Source organism: Pocillopora damicornis, chromosome 11 (genome assembly GCF_964200805.1).
Source record: "Pocillopora damicornis chromosome 11, jaPocDami1.2, whole genome shotgun sequence".
Taxonomy (NCBI): domain Eukaryota; kingdom Metazoa; phylum Cnidaria; class Anthozoa; order Scleractinia; family Pocilloporidae; genus Pocillopora; species Pocillopora damicornis.
Window position 1 is genome coordinate 424,143 of NC_142680.1, and position 27,975 is coordinate 452,117.

At 37.5% G+C, this 27,975-nt stretch overlaps 1 protein-coding gene across 4 annotated transcripts; it reads left to right on the forward strand.

Moving 5' to 3' along the window:
* LOC113676670 (uncharacterized) lies at positions 1–27,396 on the forward strand. Of its 4 annotated transcripts, XM_027193354.2 has the most exons (31): positions 3,297–3,766; positions 3,856–4,288; positions 6,082–6,313; positions 7,693–7,765; positions 12,482–12,599; positions 13,087–13,166; positions 13,481–13,547; positions 14,431–14,495; positions 14,617–14,661; positions 14,896–14,961; positions 15,278–15,358; positions 15,466–15,534; positions 16,189–16,380; positions 16,703–16,893; positions 17,347–17,708; positions 17,912–18,156; positions 18,721–18,844; positions 19,262–19,275; positions 19,390–19,440; positions 19,541–19,627; positions 19,789–19,845; positions 19,927–20,174; positions 20,664–20,754; positions 21,091–21,144; positions 21,536–21,605; positions 22,055–22,097; positions 22,627–22,707; positions 22,810–22,869; positions 23,971–24,040; positions 24,200–24,323; positions 24,769–27,396. In XM_027193354.2, exons 1-31 carry the CDS (start codon positions 3,638–3,640, stop codon positions 26,514–26,516), a joined length of 5,370 nt encoding a protein of 1,789 aa, XP_027049155.2. In that variant the 5' UTR covers positions 3,297–3,637; the 3' UTR covers positions 26,517–27,396. The 4 variants fall into 4 exon arrangements, with proteins under 4 accessions (XP_027049158.2, XP_027049155.2, XP_027049156.2 ...); XM_027193357.2 differs by lacking the exons at positions 3,297–3,766; positions 3,856–4,288 and adding an exon at positions 1–499; XM_027193355.2 differs by lacking the exon at positions 22,627–22,707.
* Positions 27,397–27,975: the final 579 nt, after the last annotated feature.

The window sequence follows — 27,975 nt, forward strand, 5'->3', positions numbered from 1 at the left end:
ACATTTTACCTTTCGATCGTCATCAGTAGATTTTCCAAGACTCACGAAAATTGACGACCGCACGTGTTCCGAAGTCCAGTCCAGTTCCTATGAAATTTTCATAGGGGACTCGCATACCGTTACACCACACAGCATAATATCTCCTCGTATTATTTTACCTGCATATAAGTGCTAACACGTTATGTCTAAACCTTAACACTGCGGAATCACAAAGCCATGTCGCACAAAGCAAAGTACTGCGGTTGGTTGAAAAAATGCCATGAAGGTTGGAGTAGACTCTACAATAATAATGTTATGTGGAAAGACGAAGACCAGTCAGTTGTAAAAAATGTTCACAGTTTAACTGTAAGCAGTGAGTATATCGATGGGACGAAACTTCTATCTCCTTCTGTCGGTCATCTGAAAAAGAACGATCTTAGAAGATGCCATTCTTGGGGATCATCGTTAAATCGTATAGTTAAACGTAAAAGTCCTTGTAACAAGTCATCCGAGACAAAAGGTATTGTATAATTTTCTTTTTTGCTGAAATAGCACATATTTTCCTGTCGATAACCAGTAATCTGGCTTTCAGATTTCTCCTGGTGGTGTATTTTGGTTAGTTTTCCATAGATGAACCGCCTCTAAGAAGATTGACCACAACCGCACTTGACAATAGACGGATTTATCATCTATCCTGTTGCTCTTCGATTTTAATAATCTTTAAGACGCTTCATGACCTGACAGACGCAGTTCATCAAATCAGAAAGAAGTCGATAGTGATGTCTGCTGAAAGATTTAACCAAATTCTTGATATTTTGCAATGCTCTCTCACAGCTGCTGCGCACTTTCCTCGAAATTTCATTTGTGAGATGAATCTTAAAGAATTATTATGTCGAGTTAAAGCCCTTAATCTGTTCTCTCCGCACTATTATGTTTGTTATATGGTTTTCCAGTCCTTCGCTTGGCTATGACTCCCAGGTTATGTCTAGATCATTTTTGACAGAGGAAGGTAAGTTGGCCAACTTGCAGTTTATCAAATGATCCAAAGAAAATTTTATTTATCGTTTATGTCCCTCAATAATCAACTTCACCGGTTTCAATTTCAAGCAAAGAATACTATCTATAAGCATTTAGTACAGACGTACTATACCACGGGAACAAATGATTAGTGGCGGGTTCTGTCATGACGTTTTAATAGAAAATTTACCCTGAGGCTTTTGTTGCCATAGGACCGATTTTATAACGGATATAGGCGTGACTGCACGCTGTGCATCTAAGAACACGCGAAGATTTGTTTACAAAACCTATCATTGTTAACGTTGCTAGAAGGTATCTTTGTTTTCATTTTATTAGAAAAAAAAAGTTATCGAAATATCATCTCTCAACAATGATCGGAACACCACGTTCGTGAAGAGCACAGGATGATAAACTAAATTAAATCACCAACATTCCTCTTTTCTACTTGAAAGTGCTTTTTTTCTCTTTCCGGCAATCTCTCTCTGTTTCCCATTTCACTACGATATCTTCGTCTTTCCACTTTCACCTCCATTTTCGCCCTCTTTCTATTCCATTCTCTTCCTCTCTTGATGCAAAGCCAAGAAAATAGCACTTTATTGTCTTGGTCGAGTTAATTCAAGATATCTTATCTCCTGTTATGTCGTCGGTCTCGTTTACGCGAAAATCATGTTTTGACTCAAACTCACTTAACTCGGCTTATCATGATACTGTAGATTTGAAACAAGGAGATTTACCTCTTGTGCATGGGCGTGTCAAGGCAAGGGTATTCCTCATCGATAAAATTCAATGGACATCTGTATTGCGTACGTGTAGGCTTATATCTGCAAAGAAAAAAATTGATTCAAATAATCCAGATAGCACTTTTGATATGGATCCCTAATAGAACACCTCATCCTACTGACCGCAGGAGATTTGATTACGAAAGGGATACCCCACTCCAGGACTTCTCCAGGAGGAAATGATACAACCTGAGATTGTATGCTATACTATAGGAATGGATCCATGATAAATATGCTTGAAAGGATCTGACAATGACAAGTCAGTACTCCAACAGATCAATGGCGGCTTTAGGGTGGGGTGGTGGGAGTGACGTGGATTGAAATGTCATTTGAAATACCCTCAACAAAACTCGAGATGCACCAATCATGGTACTTTTGAATGGCAAGGACTGGCTGTGCGATCTCCAATCTTATCCACCCTCCATATGATACAACGATGAGGGAATACCAGTCGTGTTCTTGATCCCAAAATACTGTTGCTTGGGTTTGATAGGCTTTCAAACTTGGCCTTAGCAGTAAAGAGCACAATAGAATTACCCAGTTAACTCCAACAGATAAGACACAGTCGAGGAAAAAATATCTGGTGGAGCTTTGCGAAACGTAAACGTCGAAATGATTATCTATGTGCCCAAGTAAGTTGTACATAATGATCAAGTGTGCTCTCTTTATAAGGGCCAAAATACAAGACAGCAGACATAACAGAAGAGAAAAGCTTTGGTAACATTTCGTTATTTCTTTCCGTGAACCTGTTGACTTTTCTCGCCAAGTCATAGACAGAGCAAAGGAGCAAGGCTAAAAAAACTTTGTTTATTTTTTATCTTGATCTTGGTTGTCCAACGAGCTTGCGAATCAAACTTTACCTACCATGACTGTTTGCACTCAGTGTTTCGTGCGGACACCGTGATTTTTTGCTTTTAGAATATAATTTCGCAAGGGGTGGGTTTAATTCCCTGCATCATTATACCCGTGACATGCTCAGAAATATATCTTCTTGTGCAATTTCCTCAAATATTTAAAATACGGTAATCGATTAGTTTAGATGGTGCGGGTTCTCTTGAGTAAATTTATTTTTGTATTAAATCATGAAAAATGATAACACAAATGCTTGTGTATAAACAAATGTATATTATAGCAATGGTTAAGGCACTAAAATATTGGTAGAGTATCGACCGTAAGGCTATTAAGTGGCGTATTGCACCCGGAAGAAAGGAAATACCTTTGATGATTGCACACGATGTGAAAGTCATGGCATCAACAAAATTATTCATTTGAAATTTCTATTATTACAGGTTCCTTCCGTTTTGTGTATTTGTCATACTGCTTAACTGTAATCCAATAGGAATTAAAAATGTCGGTGTCTGGTATCTTGAACTTGTCTCAATATCGCGGCGTCGTCTTTGTGTCTAAGAGATGCATTACAAATACAAATATTTGATTCATTTATTTTGCTTTGAATGAAATATTTAAAATTTTTTTAGAGGCGTTTATCAGATTCATGGTATGCTTGACATAATTTTTTAGTTTTTTTTTTTAAATTTCTTATCTTTGCTCATCTTAAGTAGATCCTTATTTTCTTACCTAGGCCTTGACCTGTTCAGAAAATTAATTAATTTATTACAATTTATGTCTTTCGATCACGTGACTCTTCCACCGCCGCTGGGCAAGCTGTCAATCAAAATTGAACGTAATGGTATTCGCTAAACATAAACGGAGAGGACATGAAAACTTGAATCTTTGACTTATGAAAGTGTTAAGATTTGACCTCATACGGTCTTCCTTGTTCATCTGTTTGCTTCCTTGTACAATGATTTAAAACATGCAAGAAGTGGAAACGACCGAAGTGGGATTTCTGACGCTGTAGGATGTCTTCCTCCGTGAAGGCAATATTTCCGTCCATCTCGATCAGCAAGAAGAAGGGAAAGACAACCTCAGGAGGAACACCGCAGACTTCAAATGCACAATCACAGTCTCTTTTACGGCCCTTGACTCCGGTGTGTTGCTTTTAAATCTCTCACGTTTTGAATCCTGTGATCTGGGTTATTTCAAATAGGCGTTGAATGATTTTTTTTGTTGTTCTAAGGAATCTAATCGCAAGCCGCAGCAGACTGCATCAAATCCGATCGATCCGCTCCGAAGTACCCTAACTGCTCGAGGACCTTCGCCGATTCCTTCTCCGTCGACAGCACGAAAGACAGCCACTGGTGAAGCAAACCCTTCAGCACTCGAAAATGGATCTCAACTGAGTCAGTCGGCTCCGGATTTGAGGCTCGGTTTTAGGCATGTTCGCAGTGCTAGTCAACCTTCGGGTACATCTACAACTTCCCACAGGGAGTCATTTTCTTCGGTGACATTTCCAGATCGGAGTAATTCGGTCAATAGTGATACTGGCTATTACAATGAAACCGCAGAAGAGCCTATGATTCTACAAGAAGATATTATAGCTTTAACCTGCCACGTTCGAAAGTTTTCCGAAGTTTTGAGCTCGCTTCGGAACACTTTTATAGAATGCGAAGGTAAGAATGTTTACAAAGGCGCCCTTCTAGTTGTGTACTTGTTTATCGTCAGCTCACATTCATTCGAAATTGCTAATCTTGTGCACAAACTGTGAGTGGGAATAATTTCCATGTTATCAACCTTTGTAGAAGTTAATATATTTTGCTGATCCGAGAAATACCTCATACTTCTTAATTTCATTATATCGTAGGAGATTTCAGGAACAATTTCATCCAAGCATATTCAGTAATTAAAATTAGGGGTTATACATTAGAGGATGTTTTAACTCTGATTGCTTGTAATCACCTGTTTGAATCCTAAAATAGGGACACAATAAGCGACTTTTTATTTTTTCTTGATTTAGCGGTGTAAATCTTTTATTTTTGTTTCTTGACGCAAAAGAATGAAGGATTGTTACATCATTGACGCCAGTGATAGGTTTTAATTTCATAAAATCACGTTCATGCAGTCACGATTTTTTATATCATTCCAACGTTTTTTCATCAGGACATTAATTACTAGAATTGAGAGAGATTGATATCTAAATCAAACTCTTGTGCTTTGAGAATATCTCGACAAGTTATTCATTGCAATTGTAAGATTACTTGTATCCTGCTTTTTCTGACGATTTCGTGCAGAAGATGTTTAAAAATTAAGCTAGCGGTTTATCGAAAGTATTGCTGGTTTTGTGTCATTGTAAAATTTTTCGATTTTTCCCTGTGTGTATGCAATTCATTCACAGTAAAAATTGTGGTTTGTGCTGAAACTTTGTTTTCAAACTATGGCAAATATCTTTCTGCAAATTTACTTTGATATTGCTCTGTTATACATTGCTCTGAATATACCCTGCCTAACTCCTAAATCATATTGATGTAAGACATTTTTCCATAACATTAGGATTTAGGAATGCTTATTTTGGAGCTGTCTGTCTAAATGTCTTTTAATTTGATTTGCAATACTCATTCAAAGAACAAACGAAGGGATTTTTTGTGTGATTGTTTACTTTTCAGCAAATACCTCAATAACCACATTGCTGCACTGCAAGTGAAAGGAATTTGTTGCTATTTTTAAACTGTTGTTAATATCATAGCCAATTTCCATAAATGATGGTTTTGATTAGTTCTCTTCAGTCAAGAACATTCTCTCCTTCTTTGCCTTAAGTTGTCTGTAATATTGTGAGAGTTTGTGTAGTTATAAAACAGAATTCTAAATCCAACAGTCTCGAATATGATGACATAGAGCATGTATTTAACATGAGAGAGTGTTAAGAGATTGTTGTGGAAATTTGTTATTACCAGACCTGACATTGTGAATGATGTTTACTAAATCATTGGTTGTTTGTGTGTTACAGGGGACAATCCTTATTATTTTCAAACTTTTCTTTTTTCAATGTTTTGGTGAATGATACATGTAACATGCTATGACAGTTCTTGATTAGGTGTTCAGGAATGCATCTTCTCTTTGTCTCTTGTGGACAAGTTTCCCCTGTTTTTAAGTAGAATTTTAAAATAAAAGCCTCGACTGTTGGGTGTATTTTCTGTGATGTTTTCTTTTCTGTGCAAAAGCAAGAAATACTTGGAGTCTCTCAGTCACAAAGATGCATTCAAAATGTAAGCTCTAACATACACTCTCATTCAAGACAAATCTCATTCAAGTTTAAAATTTTATCCTAGTTGCATTGCAAATTGGAAATTGCATTGCATACAACTAGTCTTAGAACATTGGTGTAGGGAAATGTTAATAGAGTATTATTCATACTGTTTTTGACGCTAAATTCAGTTCATTTAACTAATGATTTTGCTTTCATTTGTAGATAATCCTGACAGTGAACCACCTGAGGTGAAAGCCCATGAACGCCTTGGTGAGGTGCTGTCAGTTCTTAAAGGAGTCCTCAATACTTACGAACCACTACACTCAACAGAAATACTTGCATCCGCTGGAACACTGATTAATAAGGTCAAAAGTCACAACTATGAGGATACTAGTAAACCCCCTGATGAATTCTATGAGTCCATTGATCAGCTTGCATTGGCATTCAGCAGCAGGTAAATTGAGATGTTGAAATGCCTAAAAGTAAGATGAGATAGAGCAACATTTGTTGAATGTCTTGTTATAGCTTCATTTATGAACCTTTGCCTTCTTGTTACATATCTATCCCAGTCCCTACCTCATAATTATACCACCTTGAGGCAAGATGCCTCTCCAGCTTCTAAGGACGAAACATTAATTCTCCATCCTGTTTGGTGTATGATTCTTTTTACCTTTTAAACCCAGAGAGTGACTTGCATCTAATTTCTCTCTACATTATCACTGCTGCATCACAAATTAAGGTCATGAGAGTAAAGGAAATGATCACTCACTTAAGATGATCTGGACTGTTAAATACATTCTCCTTGTCAGCACTTCAGGAAATTTATAGAGAGCAGTTTGGAGAAATGTGTAATGATGTTAGGGTGTAAAGAGTTAATCTAAGATCTGAGAATTTGGCCTTAAATCAAAATATCTTCAAGGTTATTTTATTCTTACATGGAAATGTATCAATATTGTATGGAGAATTTTGTGCTTGGTCACTCTTGGGAACCTAGGGTTAGTAGTTTTGTGTAACTATCCTCATTTATACATTTAGTGATGATTGTAGTTTTCCTTCAGAAACAAATTAACTTGGATCAACCCTTCGATTCTTGGCATCTGATTATAAAATCTCTGTAGTAGCCTCCATTCATTTCTTTGAGAATTAATTTGAGAATTTGATATAAATACTCTTTAGCTGAGGAGTATGTTTATTCTCAACACTTGTTTCCTCATGAGGTATTGATAATTGAAAATTAATGAAGTTACTTGTTGATTGCTTTGGGAATTAAAGGGTTCAATATCCTAAAACTGTGGAGTTCAATTTGAATTACCATTTATTTCACATTTAAATATTTAAAAACCGGTAATATTTACAGTCATGCATGCATACATACATGGCTTACAATATTTACCAGACTTCTCATGGGAACAGATAGGACAGCAAGAAACATTGACACCAGCTGTGATAATTCTATTAAATCTGACAAATTCGTGTTAAGGAGGGTTCAGTTCCTGTAGTTACATGGTATATAAAGACTGATGACTGATGCGAAACACAACCTTGAAATGGAGACATCTGTATGATTAAAATTGATTATAGACCTTGAGGTTCTTGACCTTTTCACTCCCAAGATCTGATTGTTAATTCCCCTTTCAAGCTGCTATGCATTTCCTTGTAAATTTGTCCATGAGAATTTGCTGTCAGATCAAGATAATTGAACTTGTTTACCTGATAAGTTTGAGTATTCTCATCACCAGTTTACAGGGTAATGTATAGATACACAGGAGATAAGTTACATGTTACTCAGGTGTGGATGTATGGTGATTATGTGTTTCTTGTCCTTTTTTCCAGTGTGTCTGATTTCCTTATGGGTGAACAGGAAATTGGTTTGTCAGAACAAAGCATGAATAAACATTATTCACAAGTAAGTGATTGTTTAAAAAGCAGTGGTCAATAGATTGCTACTTCCCAACCAAAATAAACCTCTCACAAAGTGTATTGGCTGACTATTGCTTCTTTAGACACCTCAGTTGCAAGAAATACAATCTATGAATCTATACTTAACTGATGTCCATGGAATCTATGAGCAAATGTGTGGTGATTGATTTACTGTTACACTTTGCTATTCACCCCAAAAACAAGCTATTTATATTAATTTATTTTAATTTTATATAAATTTATTGTTATTTATTGGTTTAAAGCTAATGCTTCTCATCAGTAACTGTTCAGACTAGTGAGATATTTTTATTTGTCTAAGTTCATGTGTATATTCTCCAAAGACCTCTTCACAGGATAAAATGTGTTCCTTGTTTAGTGATTCTCCAGTACAACATTCAGTGACAAAATCAGTTGTCAAACTTTTTAGAATACGTACTTGTAAAGACCATGTTTGAAATGAAAATTTTCAAATGCATGCTGTGATACTATAGCCATTCACCACATTCAGTGTGATGCAATCATAGACTGAAGGGCAAAATCATTCTTTTATTTAGTATGTTTGTGACAAAGGGTTTTTAATTTTTTTTGCTGGCTGTAAATCTTTCAATAGTTTATTTTAAGGTAAAAGCATTATTTTGGTTCCATTTTATTGCTGCTAACAATGAATTTCAAGATAATTCCCTCATTCTATGTGATTTACCTTTGATGGTGGAGGAAAGGTCCTTACTCCTCCTCCAACCTGCCCCCTTCTGCTGAGGGACATGTAGAGTTAACCCCAAAAATCTGCTCAGAGCCTTTAATTTTTCAAATTCTATGTTTGGGTGAGCAAAAGGTCCTAGTTTCCTCTGGTGAAATATTTCTCAAATCTGGCTGTTTATGGGATAGGGTATTTAATGAGTGTAGAAGTCAGTGCCTATGCAGGCAGGCATGGAACACACCCCTTCAAAGAATTCCTTCAGAAACTCCCTTTCAAATTTTTTTTTTTATAGTGATACGCATGCTGTAAATCTGCCTTGTACACTCATTGTTTAGGTTTTAGAAGACATGAAACCTTTATGACAGAACTTGCCACTAAATCATGTCTTCTACCAGAATATCTGTAAGGAGTGTCGCAAGTTTTTATAATCAGATAATTTTTTCTAATATGATTTATCTGCAACCTAATTCCTCGTGGATAGATTTCACTAGGCATTTCTTTTGCATTCCACAAACTTAAAGACATGAAATACTAGATGTCTTATTATGAGATATTATTTTTAAGCTTTCCTGATTAAATATGTTTGAGCAACTGACTTTGAATATACCTGACATGTTTTGTTTGACCATTTACAATTGTATTTGTATTTTGGGTTTGTAATTTGTTCTTTAGAAAGGAGCAAGGTAAAGAATCATCAAGGTGTTAAATAGTGATTGTCATGGCCAATTTTGTGTCAAATTCCATTTATGAGTGTCACTGGATTGTTAAACAAGCTGTTAGCACCAAAAACATGAAACAGATATGATGTTCTTGTGGTCAGATGGCATTTAGAGTGTAGGGTTACACACACATTGTTCATACATTTCATATTTTTAGCATCCCACGAAAGAATTGAAATATTTCTTGGCCTGTGGAATGATAATTCTGGGATGGGATTTTATGCACGTGTGAATGTGGTGCTTAAGTTTCGGGCTTGATATGAACTGGAGGTGTGAGATACATGAGTTATCTGCAAATTGCCAATGAATTCAAGTGGAACAGAGCTGTCCAAATGGTGCTAATTTTGGGAAATTCTTTTGACGTTGACCCACATGATACAAATACTTTAATGTCATTTCTAAGAAGAAGAACTCGTCTTCAATGTCTTTCCCCACGGACAATAAGCTACATTGTAAGTGAAATTTTTCAGTTATTGACATTTTCAGTATAGAAGTCTGTTGTCTGAAGTGTAGTCTCTTTTAAAGCAAGGATAAGAGCATGATTTTCCCTGCTGTGTTGAAACATCTTGCAATCTGTTTCATACAGTATGACCTTAATTCAAGAATATTATATTTCTCTCTAAGTACATGTACTTTACTAAGAAAATTACCATCACAATATTACAGAATGTATCCTTGATACAGCTTTTTCTAGTTTCTAAATATGCTAGGTTGGTTTGTTTGTTTTTACTAAAGTACTCTGGCAAATAAGTATGAAACATCAGTGTTTTAAACTTGATCAATTGCCAGCTGTTTGACAACACTGACAACAACATGCATTTGTGAGGTCAACTTGACAAGGCTCTTTTGAAGTTACATGTTGATGAAGCTGATGGTGTGTTTCTTTATTTTATCTGAGTGGTTTGATTTGTTCCATATTCCTGTACAAATAGTTATGCAAAGAGATAGTAAATGTGTTCATTTTGAGTTCACATAACACTTTATTTTTAAACCTTCTTTTCATGTTTTCTATGCAGTAGGTAGTTTTGCTTGCCTTTTGATGATGATGTGGACTATTGAAATTATTCAACAATAACTATGGAAATGTCATAATAAAATTTTGTGTTTTGTGTGATTCTTTTTAACCCCAGGTTCATTTTATTTCATTTGATTCTTTCTGCCAAAACAAATATGTAAAATTTCGAACCAAGGATAGAATTAGATAAGTGAAAGTATTATTATATAGTAATTGAACAGTACCTTAAGCTACATTGTGAGAAAAAAAATTGTTCATAGCTGTTCCTGAAGGACCTGAAACATTTGTAAAGAAATCAGCAGAAGATTTGGATCTGCTTCTGTGCTCAACTTTTGTTCACAAACAAGTGTGATTGTTATCTTCATTAAAAAATACAGAGAGTTATTTTCACCTTGTTCAAGGAAAAAACAGAGTGAACTCTACTAGTCTATGATCCTGATCTGGCAGCCTTTGCCGTGTGATCTTAAACAATCTTTTGATGAGCTTCTGCCATGGAAATTTGAATATTATCTTCTAGATAATGTTGACAAGGATGTTGTGACTGCCTTGTACATTTAGGGATACATGTTTTGATATGTTAATCTTTGCCTCTTGACCTTTCATTTTACAATATTAGGTTTGTTCATGTATTGTCTTGGTATTACTTCTCCAACAGAAAACATCTGGCCAGATTGAAATTTGAAAAAGTTTTGCTTCAAAAGATAAATTTGTAGCAACTGACCAATTTACATTCTAGGAAACTTTGGTTAGAATGCACATGATAAATGCTTTATCAGGAACTGATGAAAGGTCTTTTCAATTTATCCTCCATGAGGGCAAGTACACTCCTGTCAGGGAGAGACCAAGTATTCATGAATTATGATTGAGTTGAAGCAAATAAAGATACTCTTCCTCCTCCTTGTGCTTGTCATTTAGACCATGGAAAATATTGTTATTGATTTCCAGTCCATGCTTTTGATCTTAAAATGTTAACAAAAGACTATATTACAAGTTCTCAAATATGTGCTAAAACATATGACATGTACAGCTGTAAACAGTGCTTTTTGAGTCAATCATGGTATAGAATAATGATCTAAAGGAAATAGAGTGTGATATCAATTGATAAAGGAACTTACTGTGGATGTTCTCAGAGGAAAATAACAAATGTCACTGACATTTGTGAGTTTATTTTGCTACTAGTTTGACTACTTGAAAGTGAAATATGAGTGGGTGGAAGTGTGTGTGACTTTTGTGATGAGTGTTATGAGTGCTGTGATAAATGGAGGGTCAACACAATGGAGGTAACTTAACAAGTATAGTGACCAGTGATTAAAAGGACAGGTAGATGCAATCCCCAATAATTCCTTGTACATTGTCTAAAATTGTGCAAGGAATTGTACATTATATAAAGTTCAATTCACTTTTGGAAATAAGAACATTGCACTCTGTGCTGGTAAATAATGCTGTTTTTTCTCATCTGCTCATTTGTAAATAATGTTTGGTGCTGTATGGTGAAATTTGTTTGTTTTTACATCACAGAGAAATATGCATATTGCATAGAAGTGTGAACATGCAACTTTTCGCCAAAATATTTGTTCAACATCCAGCAAACAGGTTATAAGAATATGCAGACTCATCAGAGCTAACACCAAATTCTTATAACTAATGTACAAAGAAATGTGGAGCAGCTACATGTAGAAGGGAGAGTTAACAATCAGATCTTGGGAGTTAACCCTTCTACTCCTTACTATCAACCATACAATTCCTATAATGTTAGTTCAGAGGATTTAATATTGGATCAATTATTTATCGCCAATTTGATATTTTTCCTTTTTTCTTATCACTTAGCTGAGAAATTCTGTCTTGGTCACTCTTGGGAGTTCAAGGGTTAAAGGGTTGAGATTTTGTACTGTGCTGTATAGTGAAAGTTGTTGCGCCTTTTTTTTTCTTGTAATTCACCACATCTATAAATAATGTACAATGTTGCTCAATGGAATTTATTAATTTAATGTCACAGGGATTTATAGAGATGATTGATTTTAACTTCACTTTGGTCATTCACCCATCAATTACAAGGCAGTGTCCAGCTCTCAAGGGGATTATAAATGAGAGAAGAGTGCTGTGCTTGTATGTTAGGAAAGTTACCGCTATAAATTTCTTATGAGCCCAACATTTCTAAATAATTTAATTGAGTTTCTGTTGGTGATGAGCTTGTCGTTTTTTTTTTTTTTCTCTAAAACTTTTGAATTATTCATACCCTGATCTAATGTATCCATTGTTTGTTTACTTCAGTCATTGGAAGACTTTGGTGATGATGATGATGAAGATATGGATGAGAGAGGTTATGATGAGGATAATGAAGATGACCAGGATGAAGATGACAGAAAACCTGTGGAAAAGAAAGAATCAGGTAAAAACACTCGTCAGAACAAAGAGTGCAACATTGTAGAGAATTATGTAGATGTCTGAAAATGTGAGACATCCTATCATTGACTGAGTGCTCATGTATGCATGTGGTTAAATGCTGAGAGGTTTTACTGACATAGCAGGCATTACAACCTGCACATAAAAACTTGTAAACCACATCTTAGATCATGCTTTCTTAACTTTTGAATGTTGTAAGATGGATTCAAAGAATAGATATTAATCATGAAGTGATGAACTATGAAACGCTCACACAACTTTATATTTTATTTTACAAAACAGAAAATATTTTTCTTTTCCTTTATATTAATTGGCCCTTGGTTTGCTTTACTTTGAACTAAAAAAATATTTTGAATTGAAGTCAAATTGAAAACTGTACTTTTGCTATCTTTTCTCAAATAAATCCCATCAAGGTTTTTTCTATTGCGGTGAATTAATTATTTTTATTTGTTGAATCGGTTTTTGGGTTACAGTTGACACTTCGGCAGAGAAGGCTGATGAGCTGGATCGAGCTTTGATAATGCTTGAACATGGAGTAGACATTGCAATGCAGGTTGGTGAAGTTACACATTATTCTGTGTGACCTCTGATTTGATTCTTTTTGTCAAGTTAAGACTTTGATTAACTTTCTGTAGATTAAAATGGTGGAAATTTATTTTTAATTATTTAGATAATTTATTTTCTCATGTCTTTTTTGTTAACTTGCTTATGATATTGTAGTTACTTCTGTTCTAGAAACTGCATCCCTTTGTAATTTATTTTAATTTCCAATAATGTATTGAAAGAAAGGTTTACTTAATAAGCCATCCTTGTTTAACACTCAATTTTAAATACTTATTTCAAAGAGATTCATTTCTCTTTTACCAGAGAACCAAAATTTGGGCTAAGTACTCCAAGGACATAGAAACATATGTTGACAAAAGAGCTCACCTTGGTAAGTGAAATGTTTTTTTTCCCTTGATAATTCATGTTATTGTCAAACTCAGAAAATCATCAATGCCTAAAATATGTCTGGAATGGTTATTAGATTATGGCCAATAACAAGGGAGATCAGGACATATAAATATGTGTGATGCTTGTGGTAGACTATGTTAAAAATTTACTTGTTGTGAAGTTGATAACTGATAATTCTATTTTTGCACTAAAGTTAATCAGAAAAGCTGACTTCCCAACACAAACATCACTTCCCTTCTTCAAATTAGTGGGTTCTCAATTCTTATTACATGTAACCTTCCTTGGCACTTTTACCACATTCCTTATGATTCTCAGTTTGCTCCAGGGATCAGTTACTTTCACAACTGATCTTCACATTTCACACAAACAGCAGTTTCCAACATAAACACCTCCACGTGTCTTGGTAAACCACATAATCATCCATGACTACTCTCCCTGACTGACTTCTCCCTTTACACCCAAATATCAGCATGCATATTCTCCTCACTGTTCCCTTTACATTTCCTATGGCACTAACCAGGAGGATTTGTTTAATAATCAAAAGCTCCCTCAGATATTGATGATTTCCTTTAACCTTGTGTCCTACAAGTGTGATTCAGCAGTAATAATGGAAAAATATTTCAGATGCTACTCACTTGTAGAGGTTAAAGAGTTATTTTCCTTGACACATTCAAATATGTTTCTAGTGTATATGGTTTTCTGAGTTTTGCTTTCAATATTTAATTTAAGATTTATGTGTAGATTTGCACTCTTCCATGTGTCATTTTCTGTGCATTTACATGTAGATGACTGAACTACAACTCTACATTATCCACTTACCCTCGAAGATTAATGGTCAATATACTTTTGATTTGATATTTTAGAGTTGGAGTACACAAACAAACTAACAAAACTTGCACAGACAACAAGAACATCAATTGTAGAGGAGGTGAGAATATTTTGGGACATGTCTCATAAGTATGTTGTTTTGCTTTGTAATATTGTTTGGTTAAATCCTGGATATTTTCCAAATCATCAAAGTTTTTATGCCTGTGTATTTTTTTTTCCAGAATTACCTGCCTTTTCAGTCTATTTACGTGACAGCCCTTGATCAGGTGAAGAATGAATCATTATATTCTAGAATGTAATAACATTTAAAATACTATATACACAGAATATCAAGTAATAAAAATATTGGCAATTAGATTTTAACAGACTGGCCAGCTTAGACTGGAACTACCTATTGGTTGAATACTGCATTTGTAACACTGTAAATCAAGAAAAGTGAATATTTTTGTCACATACATGTAAGATTTGTAACCAATTTCCATTTGTTTCTCCACCCAAAGGACATTGAATATGCTGAGAATGCCAGCAAAACATATGCAGCCCTCTTAGCAAGCCGGTTTATGGAGGTTGGTAACTTGATACCTTTGACCACATTTTTGTATTTGTGAAGGTCTTGCTTTGCATATTGGGTTGGGGCTGCTAAAGGCTTTCCATAGAGCATTATTTCTGGTGTATTATCATGATCAGTCACTTGTTTTCAGTGGACAACAGAAGGAAATATAGAGAAATTCAAAGGGCCCACATTTCCACATTAAGCCCTCCCTTTCAATAGGTTCTTGTCTGAATGGTGTTGACACCACCAATCCCAAGGGTGATTAGAGATAAAGAGATTTACCAGAGCTTATAAGAGCATTATATTGCATCTTACTGTTCTTTACGTAGCCTTTAACAGCAAGAAGACTTAAGCATGAGAAAATACGAAAGGACCTGAAGGATAGCTGGGCTAAATCGTGTAAGAAACTGGTAAGACACATGCAACATAATTAGTTTTGATCTGTGCAACATGTCAAGCATCTCTGTTCATTATCTTATTGGTGGCTAATTTTCCCCTCCATTTCTATTTTATAAAGAATGAGGCAGCAGCAAATCTTAAGAAGGCAAAATCTTTGTACATCCAGAAACAACAGGAACTAGAAAAGGTTTGTATAGTTAAGTTTGTCAATAATTTGTTTTGGCTATGTTAAAAACTTGATTTTCCACCTTCCTCCATGATCAAACCTTAAATTCTTCTCACTCACTAGGGAGAAAATCCTCTTTCCATAAGCAGAATATTGTGAATATAATATTGTGGAATATTGTTTGTGATGTAGCTCTTCCTGTAAATATTATCTCTCTGGGTTCTTTAAATTATTTTTGTAAAATGAGTGTAGATCCCTTTTATGTGCAGCTGCTTTGTTTGTGATCCATCTCATCAGAATGCTCATGTCATCATTGTTAACTCTTATTTCCTAGTGCTTTGGAGAACTTTATATTTGTATATATTTATATACCTCTATTCTCTTGGGTGGGTGCCTCGCATGGTGTGGTAGTTTTTTTGAAAGGCTCTGTCTTTTGATGAAGGGCTGATCGTGGCATTTGTTTATCGCTTTTCCCTTGAGAGTCTCGTATGTGGTGTAAATCGCCAACGAGTTCTGTTGCTGGTTAATTAGTGGAGTATCCTGCAGCGATATTTTATGTGGTAGGGTCCAAATTCTCATTGTTAACTCCTTATTTACTCCACGATTATTTGACATCTTTCTTTTTTGGGTGAAATCTTCTTAAACATATTTTATCTGTTTTTATGTCCAAACCAGGAAGAGTCAACTTTCTCACGCGGAACCAAGAAAAAAGAAGGTGATATCAGGAAAGCTGATGAGGCTGAGGAGATTTACAAGTCTTGTGTGGTAGAAGCTAATGCAAGGCAGAAAGAATTGGAAAATACCAAAGCAAGTATCCTGGTGGAATTACGTCAACTTGTCTATCAATGTGATATGACAATGAAAGCGGTACGTCTTGGACCACACCCTCTGAGTTAACCTTTCCTTGCCACAGGCGCTTAACTTTGACCTTTGGGCCATTTATTCAAATTTTTTTTTTACGGAGACCTTCAAGAACAGAACAGTCCATATTTCTGCGACAGGAGCCCTTAAGCACCGTGTGATTTTTGTAATAGCACAACCTTTGGTAACCTGTTAACTTAACAAAGATGGCAAAAAGAAGAAAGCTAGTTTTACCTTTGAAAGCTCCTGACTAGTTTTAGCAATACTGTTATTATGAAGCAAATATTACTTGTTTATTACTTATGACTTTGAATAATTCTCTCGTTAGGTAACATGTAACTATTTCCAGATGATGAATGCGCTTGTATCACCCGGCCCAATTCAGTTCCAGACTCTCGCGGAAAGCAGTAGGAATTATGAACCTGGAAACCAGTTCGCCGAATTCGTTCGTCTGCAACAAGCCAATTCACCTCAAGCTGTTGAACAAGTCTTTCAGTTTGAACCGTACTCTGCAGGAAAGTATGTACTTTTTATTATACAACTTTGTAGAATTATTATAGAATAATGCCTGTGTTGACAGTTTTCAGCTCCACATGTGCTTGATTTCCGCGTTAATTAGAGCCTATAAAATTCCTCAACATTTAAAATGTGAAACTGTCACAGACAAACCGCTCAAACTAGAGGCTAAAAGCCTGGTGCGTATGACCCCTAAACTGATTGACTAAAGTGATTAACATGTAACTTCTCCTTGCAATTCCAATAGGTCACCTTGTAAACAGGTTATGAGAATAGAAAAGCTTTTCAGCCAGCGAGTTTCCTTTTAGAACGAGACCGAATTCTAGTTTGATCTTGGAGGTTAAAGGGATAATTAGATGTGCTGTTTTCTTGCTCTCGTTTTTCCAACACATTCCCATAACTGACCTTCAGAATGTGTCAGAAACAAACCGTGTCATTGCCTTTTTAATGTTTCAGCCCAGACAGAGGATCACAGACTCCGTCACGCCACAACTCCTTATTTGATTCACGTTACATTCATACCCATTCTTCTGTGGAGGAGACAGCAAAGATTTCATCACCATTTACCTCTCGCCGTAATAAAAGTCTTCAGCTGCACAGTGTACGGGGTGTAAATAGCTCGCAACAGCCGATCAATGCCTGGAGTAATCTAAAGGAACACAACAGTGATGGTGACAGTACAACTAGTCGATCCCTACCAGGGTCCCCCTCAGGTAGCCCGACCTCAGACCGCAAAGCCAACATTCCTCGGGCCCAATCCTTAGAGTTGATCTCATCTGATGATGCGGATAACAAAGATGAGGGAAGAAGTACTAATGGTGAGAGTTAGTTCCCTGCGTTACAGGATTAAGCGCAAGCCAACATGGTTAGATTTAGGAAGATGTTGATCCATAATTAATGAGGAAGGATTCTGTGAAGCAAAGTGCTGTAGTGATACACATATCATAGTAATTTTGAAAGATACCCTAACTGTTATGGTAGCTCCTTTAAACCTGGGGCTCACCGAATGTCTTGTTTTAAGGACGTGTAAACCAAGGCTCCGATAGAAGACGTAAACCCAAGGACCGCCCATCTGCGGGTCCCTTCCAGAATATCCGTCTGTCACCATCAGCAAAGACGCACACGCTGAAGAAACTCCGCTCTGCCTCAAAGTGTCGTGAGTGTGACAGTTATGTGTATTTCAATGGTGCAGAATGTGAAGTATGTGGTCTGACTTGTCACAAGAAGTGTTTGAAGGGCCTCAAAATACGATGTGGAAAATACTCGGTATGGAGAATAATACAATTCTTAGACTACTTATTTTTAGTTTTGTACTCTTGTACTGATGACTCGGACTTTTCTCAGATTTTTAAACCTCTCCCCAACAATAGATCGAAAACCGACCCTGGTATACTCTACTAGTCAAGTTATTTATGGTTCGAGCCGTCACAGACAATTTTGTTGGCTAATAACTCGTGCCTTTGTAAAGGCTGTTAACCATTTCACTCCCAGATCTTGTTGGTAATTCTCCATACTATCTGCATACAATTCTTACAATGTTTATTTGGAGAATTTGGTATTAGATCAACTTAAACCTTTTTTCTTTATTCTCATCACTTGTCTGCTCGATATTTAAATGATATTGTAAGGAGAAATACTCTCTTGGTCACTGAGGAGTTACAGGGTCAAGCGAATGTTTCCTCTCAAAGAGATAATTTTCTGATTTGGAAACCTTTTAAATAGCTATAATTAAGCCCAAGGGACTAACACGGTTTTGAATTTGTATTAAAAAATAAATTTGCTTTTTATAGCACTTTTTATAGTATTATAATCTTTTTCGTTTTTTTACAGAATGGCCAAAGGCGCATGACAACGTTTGGAGTGGACATCAATCGACATCTCCAACATTCGACCACTGATGAGGAAAACATACCTCACATTATCTCATCATGTATTGACGAAATTGACAATCGAGGTATGAAGTCCATGTGAATCAGTTTGTTGTACTGTATTTGAACACTTGGTTATTTGATGTTAACTTGTTTCGCTTCTCTGCAACGAGATGTGCCCTCACCACTTCCCTGCACCCTCCCTCCCACTGCGGTTAGTCATGAGGATGACAAAAGAGCGAAAAGGAAGGGGGTGGGTAAGGCCGATGAATTTGTTTCCTTCTTACCTCCCCTTCATTAGTTTGTCCGCTCCAGGCTCTCCCCGATCTGGTCCAAAATGGCGCTCGCCAGAAAAAATGGCTGTTTTGTAATCTTATTTTTTGGTCCAATCGAATAGCAAGCAAAATATCCTCTGAATGAAGCTTAGAGTTGGCTCGAACAACTTAAACAACCTTTTAGATTTTGATCGCTCATTAACGTGTTTTTTTTTCTTCATTTTGTAGGTCTTGATGTCAAGGTTAGTTCTTAATGTCCTGTAGATTTTTCTGTGCGGCCCTTGAAATGTTGTTATTGCTTTTTGGTTTTCTTTCTTATCCTTCAAGTCAACTGAGACAGTTCTGATATCTTTCAGGGAATCTACCGAGTGTCTGGAGTCAAGTCCAGAGTGGAGAAACTTTGCCAGGTAATGTAACCAAAACATCCAGCTTTCCATACAGTTTTGGATCAAAAGGCCTCTTCTTAGCCTGATATTGATCTTCCTAAGTGTGTTTTTATGTCTGCAGTCGTTTGAAAATGGAGAATACCACGCTGATTTGTCAGATACACCGCCTCATGTCATAGCTGCTGTTCTTAAACTCTACTTGCGACAGGTAAGCAAACTTAAGTCTGTACCACCCCTCCCATCTTATGGCACTCGACCAATCCATTAGCTCTTTTAAACGCATGCTCGTTGCCATTACGGTTCTGCGCGAGAGAGATCTTAAGTTTGCTAACTCGATTTAGCGAAAGACTGCGTTTTTCTTATTTTCAGCTTCCAGAGTCGCTTTTAACTGTCAAGCTATATCCGGAATTCATCCGCGTTGCTAAGGTGAGATTCATCAAATTAGCTTTACCCTCGTTAAAAATTTTGTTTTTTTAACCTACGATGGTCTTGTTTTTATCCTGACAGGAGAGCTTCGCGATCATAGACAACTCCACAACATGCAAGGCAGCTTCGGGAAATGAAGATATCCAGGAAGAGTACCAAAACCTTATCGGAAAACTTCGGGAAGTCGTAATGCAGCTTCCGACAGCTAACCGAGTGACTGCGGCTCGTTTGATTAAGCATCTGAGGAGAGTTTCAGATCATGACGAATCGAATGCCATGCCTGCAAGCAATCTGGCGATCGTGTTTGGACCCACACTACTGAGACCAAAGTAAGAGAGTTTCAGTTTTGACCTAACTTAGAGAACAAGCGACAATCAGTGCAAAGAATTTACATTAGAAACGGGTGAAAAGCTAACGGCCGTGTTAGGGTCCTATGTCTTGTGTTGTTGCCACATTATGACTGTATTGAAGCTAGTATTGATGAGAACTGACAAAATCCTGCAGAAATACAGTTTATATGCCCCCACAATCAGCCCGTCGGTTACTTTGCTTGAGTCTCCGTTTTAACCCTTTACAGTCTAACATCAATATGCGGTTAGGGTTCTCCACATTGTTGTCTGTACAATTCCTATGGTACTTACAAGGATAATGTGGCTAAAAATCAAGCAGTTCTTGGGTGGGTAATTATATCCTCTATTCTCTTTCCCTTTAATGTTTGATTCACGGCGATACTGTTGATAGAAATTTGATTCTTATCACTCTTAGGCTATAAATGGTTAATTCGTATAAAACATTTCATGTTCATCTTTATTCTGCAGTGAAAACGACCAAGTAACTACCACGTTGTCTTCTCTTGTGGATATGCCTCACCAGACTCGCCTTGTTGAGCTGCTTATCACAAGTCCCGAGGTAAACAGAAAGAAAAATCTTAAATACATGAGCTAACAGTGCACGTACATCTCTCCCCAATTTCTTACGGTTCTGTCTGTTTTCGGACGATTTCGTACATGTCCGGTTATTTATGGACGGTTCCGTTAGATGCCGTACGGTTTCGCCAGTTGATGAACGTTTCTGGTGGTTTTCAGACGATGCTATTCAGTTTGTAACGAATTTTTTTTTAGGATATTCTTGGTGGAGTAGTGTTTTTCTATCTGTACTCATCGACATGCACATCCAATTTAGGACGGTCCTGGCCTACTACTAACTCAGCCATCACAATTTTTTATTTTTATTTTTATGTTGAAGGTATTTGAACATCCTGAAGCGGATGATTCAATATCACGGGAAAGGTCTGTAGAGGTGAGTGGCGCATGTTGTATATTAATTGTGTTGTCGCCTTACCCAGAGTTTCCCTTTGTTTCACGCTAGTGACGAACTGAAAAACTTCTTTCTTTTACCTACGAGCCCACTCAAAACTTTCCATCTTTTTAACCCTATTTATAGTATACATTAGTCAACCATTTAACTACCACGCACCAAGACAATTTCACTTCACGATATCAATACAAAATTAAGCAGGCGAGTGATGAGAGTAAAGACAAATGTCAGTTAGGGGATTATAAGTTGATCTAATGGCGAAGTCTCCTAAGAAACATGAGAATTGTATGGCAGACAGTAAGGAGAATTGTGAAATGTATGTTTGCAAGAGTTGCTCGTATAACTCATCAGTCTTGTCCTTCTTTCTCGGTAGAAATTCACTCCTCCCAAACCACGTGACAGAGAATGCAGTTTGGTTGTAATACAGAGTATGCGATCTGCTGGTAATGTCCTGTTCTAAAAGTGAAATTAAATAGAGACCACATTTTGAACACTGACAGTGTTTCTTATAACGGATTACGGAAAAAAGGATTCGTGCCTATTAGAGCTGTGTTCTAGTTCGTGTCAGAAAAACAAACTAAAGTAATTTCAAAGTGCAAGAACTTTTAGACATAAGTGTAAGGTTGTTAATAGGTGGGGGGGAGGGGGGTTGATTGAAATGGAGTGCCTTGGAAAACTAGCGCCACCTCATCATCCAATCAGCGCTTTGGGCGCTCTGCTTGTTCTTACTTTGAGATTTCATTGGCCCTTCAGGATGTTTCACTTCGTTCAGATGGGCCGTTGTCATTACTTTTGCTTTGGGTTTACGACACTCAATCGAAAATTGCTTCATCAAAGAATGTTGGGAAGTAATTTGCATTTCCTCTTTCTCTTTTTTATTTTCCTTTTTTAGGAAATAATGCTGACGAGAGTTATGAGGCTGGGGATGAAGCTAGGTAAGCGAACAGACAGTTTATCTGTCTATTAAAAGTTAAGTATTTTAAGGCAGAGAGAAAGACAGATATGATACGATATGATAACTAAAATATCAAGTTGAAAGCCATGCAGAAAGCCAGTTCCAAGGAGAATGAAGTGGATTTTTTTTGCTTTTGAAAACGCTCCTTAAAGAGCAGTGAATATATGGGGGGTGGGGTTGGTGGGTCACGTGGTCTTCAGGGGAACGGAAGAGGGATCAGTCATCGCTAACAGAGTGTAAAGGGGGGACTTACGAAAATTGACTGCCGATGAGGGGGGGAGGGTCATTAGAATACTACAGAGCGTCATGAGGGTTCAGGTAAATTTTACTGTTACACAATCAAAATCCTCCTTCCCCAGACGGCTAATAATGACGGTCCTAATGAGGCTCAGGAAGAATTTGGAAATAGTATAACAACTCTCCGCTTTCTTTCTTAGAATGACTTGGTTTGTATGCAGTTGGATATTGAGTAAAAATAATCCATAAATTACTGATTTACATTCGTGTAGCTTGATCAACACACCAGACATAAACATATCTCAGCCTCACTCGGACCATTCTCCTGTTCGACGCAATTCCAGCTCCCCGGCGTAAGTACAATGCATGCGTGTCTTTCGTACGTAACGCAATCTTCCTGCTCTACGCGTGACGTAACGCAGTGTCGTCACAGATTGTCACCATTCATTTTTCAGAGCAATCAACGCACCACAACTAAAGACCATAAACATACCACCGTCACCTTCGCCTTCAACGTAAGTGTGAAAATAGCGTAGTTTTAAGGTATATTTTCCTTTATTATTCTATTTTGTCCCCTTTTAAACTTCCCTTTGTGCTTTTGTTTACCTTCAGTAAGGTTTCAGTGATATGTGTGTATCGCATTTGGTCACTGAAATTACTGTATGTCTGCTTTCGTTATATGTCACCATTTTTAACGTCATTAAATCATTTTGTATTGACGAAAAAGTAGTGCATTTTCAACCCACGATTCCTCTATTCGCTCCGACAAAGAACCAACGCTCAAAACGTCAGCTTTAGAAACTCTTTATGGTGGTTCATTTACATTATTAACTCAGTTAATAAAACCAAATTTTCTTGTAATAACCCCCGCCCCACCCCCCCACCGACATAGTACCACAGTTTCGTTAGAAACTTACCCTTTTTGGTGAAGTTACACTTGTAAGATAGTTAGACATTAAGACTCTTGAAAAATTGTTGGGGCTCGATCTCCTAACGTAGGCTCCTTAATTGTGTTTCCATTCCCATAATGCCTCTCTCCCTCCTGTAGAGTAAATTGATACAAGGATGTTGTCGTGTAACAAGGGTGTCATCCATGGGAAGGGAAACACTTAAGATCGCTTCTGTTCACATTACGGAAACTGAGATAACTTGCGTTTGTGTTGGCCCCATTATACTAAGTGTGAACCTGACTCCGTGTTTCTTTCCCTAAAAGCCATGTCCCCTCAACAAGCGATCTCTTGGCTTTATTATTAGAAACTTCACTGCTCACCGCTATTAGTACCTCCAAGCACTCTGGAAGAATGAAGTCCCTATCTGTATTTGTGGACGAGGAAGGCAGGCTTCACTGTCGTTACTTATCTCGGAGTTGTTAGTAGCACTGAAATGGTTGGGAGAAGAAACAAAACGATAAATAGTTTCATTTAATTTGCTTAAACTGAAGTTGCACTGAGAGTTGCTCTATTGGTTGTATGCTGGACATTGAATAATCTATGTTTTTGTTCTGAATGTCTGCTGTGCCAGTGAATAATAAGTTACCAAGCTTGGTGAAAAGACAGGTCACAGTGAAAGACGGAACAGGAGCCATTACTAATGGATGTATGCCATTTTGTTTACAGGAGGAGCAGCCTTGGGTTTGGATCAGAGTTTTTTGAACTTCTTGCGAAGTCCAACAACAGAAGTGAAGAGGTAAGGTGGCACATTTCTTTGTTTTGGGTTGTTATATTATTTGTAATAATAGCTACGGTAATTTTCAAACCTGCTTATCGCTTCGAACTCGAGTAAAGATAGAATGGTGCAGAGCTTTTAGAGATTCATCTCCTCTTTCTTCCTCCCTTTGCTTTTCAGCTGAATGATCGCGCGCATTACAGCATCCCAGAGTTCCTGTTGTCAGACTCGCCGCGTGAGAGAGTTGCCATTGATCGGGAAGATTCTGATATGGAGGATGAGTACGAAGATGATACTACACAAGGTCAGCGGGTTTTCGTTTTCATACAAGTGCTTAAAGAGAGGGTTGCGCTTATTTAAGAAAATAACTGTCAATCTGGCCAAGAGGTTTTGTTGGTAATCTAACTTAAAACATGAAGGCGCACTATAAAAGGAGAGGTGCCGTCGGTACCTTTGGATTATTTGTCAATCAACCGTCGTGGTGCACAGACCGTAGTAGTCAAAACAGCCTGAGCTGCTGCTGATCCAGAGCGAGTGAACAGCAGGCGGATTTCTCAAAAGCTCAAAAAAGTTTTTACGTTTTTATTACCAGAAGAATTTGTTGATGTGGAGAATTAATTTAACAATCCAATTTACTTCTAAATGAAAGATTCAGCACTGTTACTATAAGGATAAATTAGATAATGATCACTCTTAGGTTTAAAAGGTTAAAACCAAGATTATATATTTGATGTTTTGTGTCACTTTAGGAACAAGTGGATCTCGTACTCCAGACGACGACCTGCATTCTTCTCATTTTGGTGCTGCAAGACGTGTAGGCTCTCCACGGTCATCCAACGAAAACTTAGCCGACGATGATAAAGCCACCTCAACTCGGGAAACATCGCTCTCGGTGATTTCTCGGAGTTCTTCGTCTTATTCCTTCGCTCCGAGCTTCAGTTCAGATTTCACCGATTCACTGTTACCCGATCTCTCCGACAGCGTTGGATCGGACAAGGCAAATACCTCGGGGGGCGTCGGGATATCCTCAAATGAAACGAGGATGTTAAATGGTCAGTCTGAGTTTCTCAATCGGTTATCTTCGGGGAACGTCGGAGTGGAACCTCGTCCACGAACTGTGGGTTTTATTAAACGAAATTCCGATCTTCCAGGTCGGGTTGGAAACATTGCAGACTACAGCAAGGAATTCTATCCAATCGGAATGAAACAGTCGTCTAGTGACTCTAACCTTAACAAAGACCCCTATGCCCTCGAGGAGGAGGTATCATTAAGAGCGATTTCTGAAGTTGCTAGTTCATCTTCCAACACACTAACCAGCTCGAAAAGCGAAGAACTTGAAAGAGATGATGTCGTCGAAGGAGATGATCATGCTTCTCTTATCAACCAATTAAAGACTGTAATTGATATTGACTCCAAAGGGGCGCTCTTACCCGATGGGGTGGGAGATAGTTCGGTAATTAGCTCCGTGGATAGTACAGTCAGTCCTGTGCAGTCTTCAACTAAAGGGGAAGCAGAGGACAAAGTAGTCGCTTCCTCTCCGTCGCCACCAAAAAGCCCTGTTCAGTCTCCCTCCATCGAGTATAAAGATGTTACGTTCACAACCTCAGCTGATGAGCCTGCTTCCGTTCGCGAGATTCCATCGGAGACGGGGTCACGTGAGCTAATTATTCCTGTGATGACAGCTTTGCAGGAAAGAAGGCCTTCAACACCAAACTGTTCCACTGCGGAAGAATCGTCTGAGTCCCAGTCATCAGATAGAGTTGAAACTTCGGTCGATGTGACGCCTGAAAAGAAAGAAGTCGGTGTAGCTGACAATAAAAAGCCTGAAAAGAAAGGGACGCCTCGGTCCGCGTACAGCACACGGATGTCAGTCAAAGATCGGTTACTGCAGTACGAGCGAAATCGTTCGGTTAGCGTGGACTCTAATCGGAAAACTTCTTCGGAGCGATTTAGTCCGAACACTGTAGCGTCTCGAAAGCAGATATTTGAACAAAAAGAGCGAGGAATATACAAGCGCGTCAGTGACATGACAACTAGGAAGCCAAGAAGTGACTCCGGCGGTAGTGGATCGGGCTCGGCCAGCAGTAGTCCTAAGTTGTCAAGGAAGCGTCCCATTGACGCCGACGATGGAGAAAGTTTGGCAAATGTCGGAAGCCAGGTGAAAAATAGGTTGGAAAATGATAAGCAAGACGAACCACGTCGTCGGAATAGAAAGGAGAAATCGGAAAATACCGACTTTCCTCGAAGTTTGATTCTCGACAAACTTGATCGGCAGCGAGGAGAAGTTGACTCTTTGAGACTTGATTTACACGACGGAGCCACTTTGTCTCCGAGAGAAATCGACTTTCCCACCGATAGTTTGGGTGCTGAAGATAAGATTAGATCCGAAAGAACACGAAGAAGCCCGAATAATAGTCCGAGGTCGAGTCGGACAAGTGCTCGTTCTTCGTTTCCCGACGACAGTAAGGAAGAGGATCGAGAGCCCCAGTTTGTGTAATTTTTCGTTGTTCAATTGGTAATTAGCTTATATTCTGTCCAGAAGTGAGTGCTCGGGTAAGCCCTGTGATAAAAATCACAACCAAGACGAAATTAACGACGTTTCCCGTCCATATCGTGAAGAATGACTGAAATAAGACTTTCGTTGGAACAGCAATCTTATTGCTATATGGTGACAGAAGTTTGATTCAAACATTTGAAGATCTTTTGCTTGATTGAAAAGATTTTTAATATTCTTTTGAATTTTTATGGGAACCTTTTAAAGAATTTTACCGCGACGGTTATCATTTCACCTGTTTTATTTTACTTGGCAATATCCTTGAGCTTGAGGAAACAACCCCACCATTAATCTCCTCTCTATATCAGTATGTTGTCAAGCAGAAAGGTGATAAGAATTCAGAATGGTATTTTTGGACTTAGAACCAATTTATTAGAATTAAAAGTTGGATATTGCAAATAGTAAGGAGGATTTATAATGTGATCTTTGGAGTTCATGGGTTGATATATTTTGTCGTTATACATGATCGTCAACCTTCAGAACATTTGACGTAGAAATGGGAAATTCGCGCATCTTGTTTTTAATATAAAACAACCTAAACTAGTTGTTATTGCCTTACTCTTACTGAAAAATATCCTCTTAACTGAATAGTATATTTTTGTACCCGTAGGTTAATCACGAATGTTTCATAGTGTTCGAAGCAAAATTTTCTTTATGGAGAATTAGATTTATTTTGTGTTAGTATGTATATAGCACTAATTTCATAGATGCCAACAGTGGCTACCTTAGTAAGGAACAACTTTCAACTATTTTCATAGCTTGAAGTCGCGACAACTGTTCGTGGTTTTTGGGGAAAAGAATAAAGGTGGACTTAACCTTCAGATATAAATCGTATTGTTATTTCTTGACAATTGCGAGTTACTTTGTGCGTGTTTTTGTCTGTCTGTTTTGCTTTGTGTTTTGTTTCGTCGTTTTTGTTTTCATTTATATCTATCTACTCAATTTGAGGGAACTTGGGGTTATTAAGAAGATTAAGGTCCAATTAGTCTCTGTATTGGGGAGGCTTGACCATCGTCCTTAAGTGCCATTACATTTTCTGTTATTAAATAATTATTCTCCGAGTGTGCGTTGGCTATAGTCATCTCATACCCAACAAGCGCTGGTTAAAAAAGGCAGTAAAGCTAAATTATCTAATATTTAATTTTTTTTTGGAAATTTTGAAGTAAATGGGAAGGGAAAAAGTGAACAGACTCTTAGAAATATAACTCAGGTATTCCGAAAGATGAAATTGCATGTCCCGTCATGTTTCCATCTCGTGATTCTTCGTGGTTCCGCAATCCCGTGCAACTGTTCCCTCTGAAAAGAATTGTTTAGCCAAGTTGGCGACAATGTAAGTTTACGCGATGAAATTCGTTGTATAGGTATTCCTATAAAATTTACAAAGTGATTGAAAACATTTCTT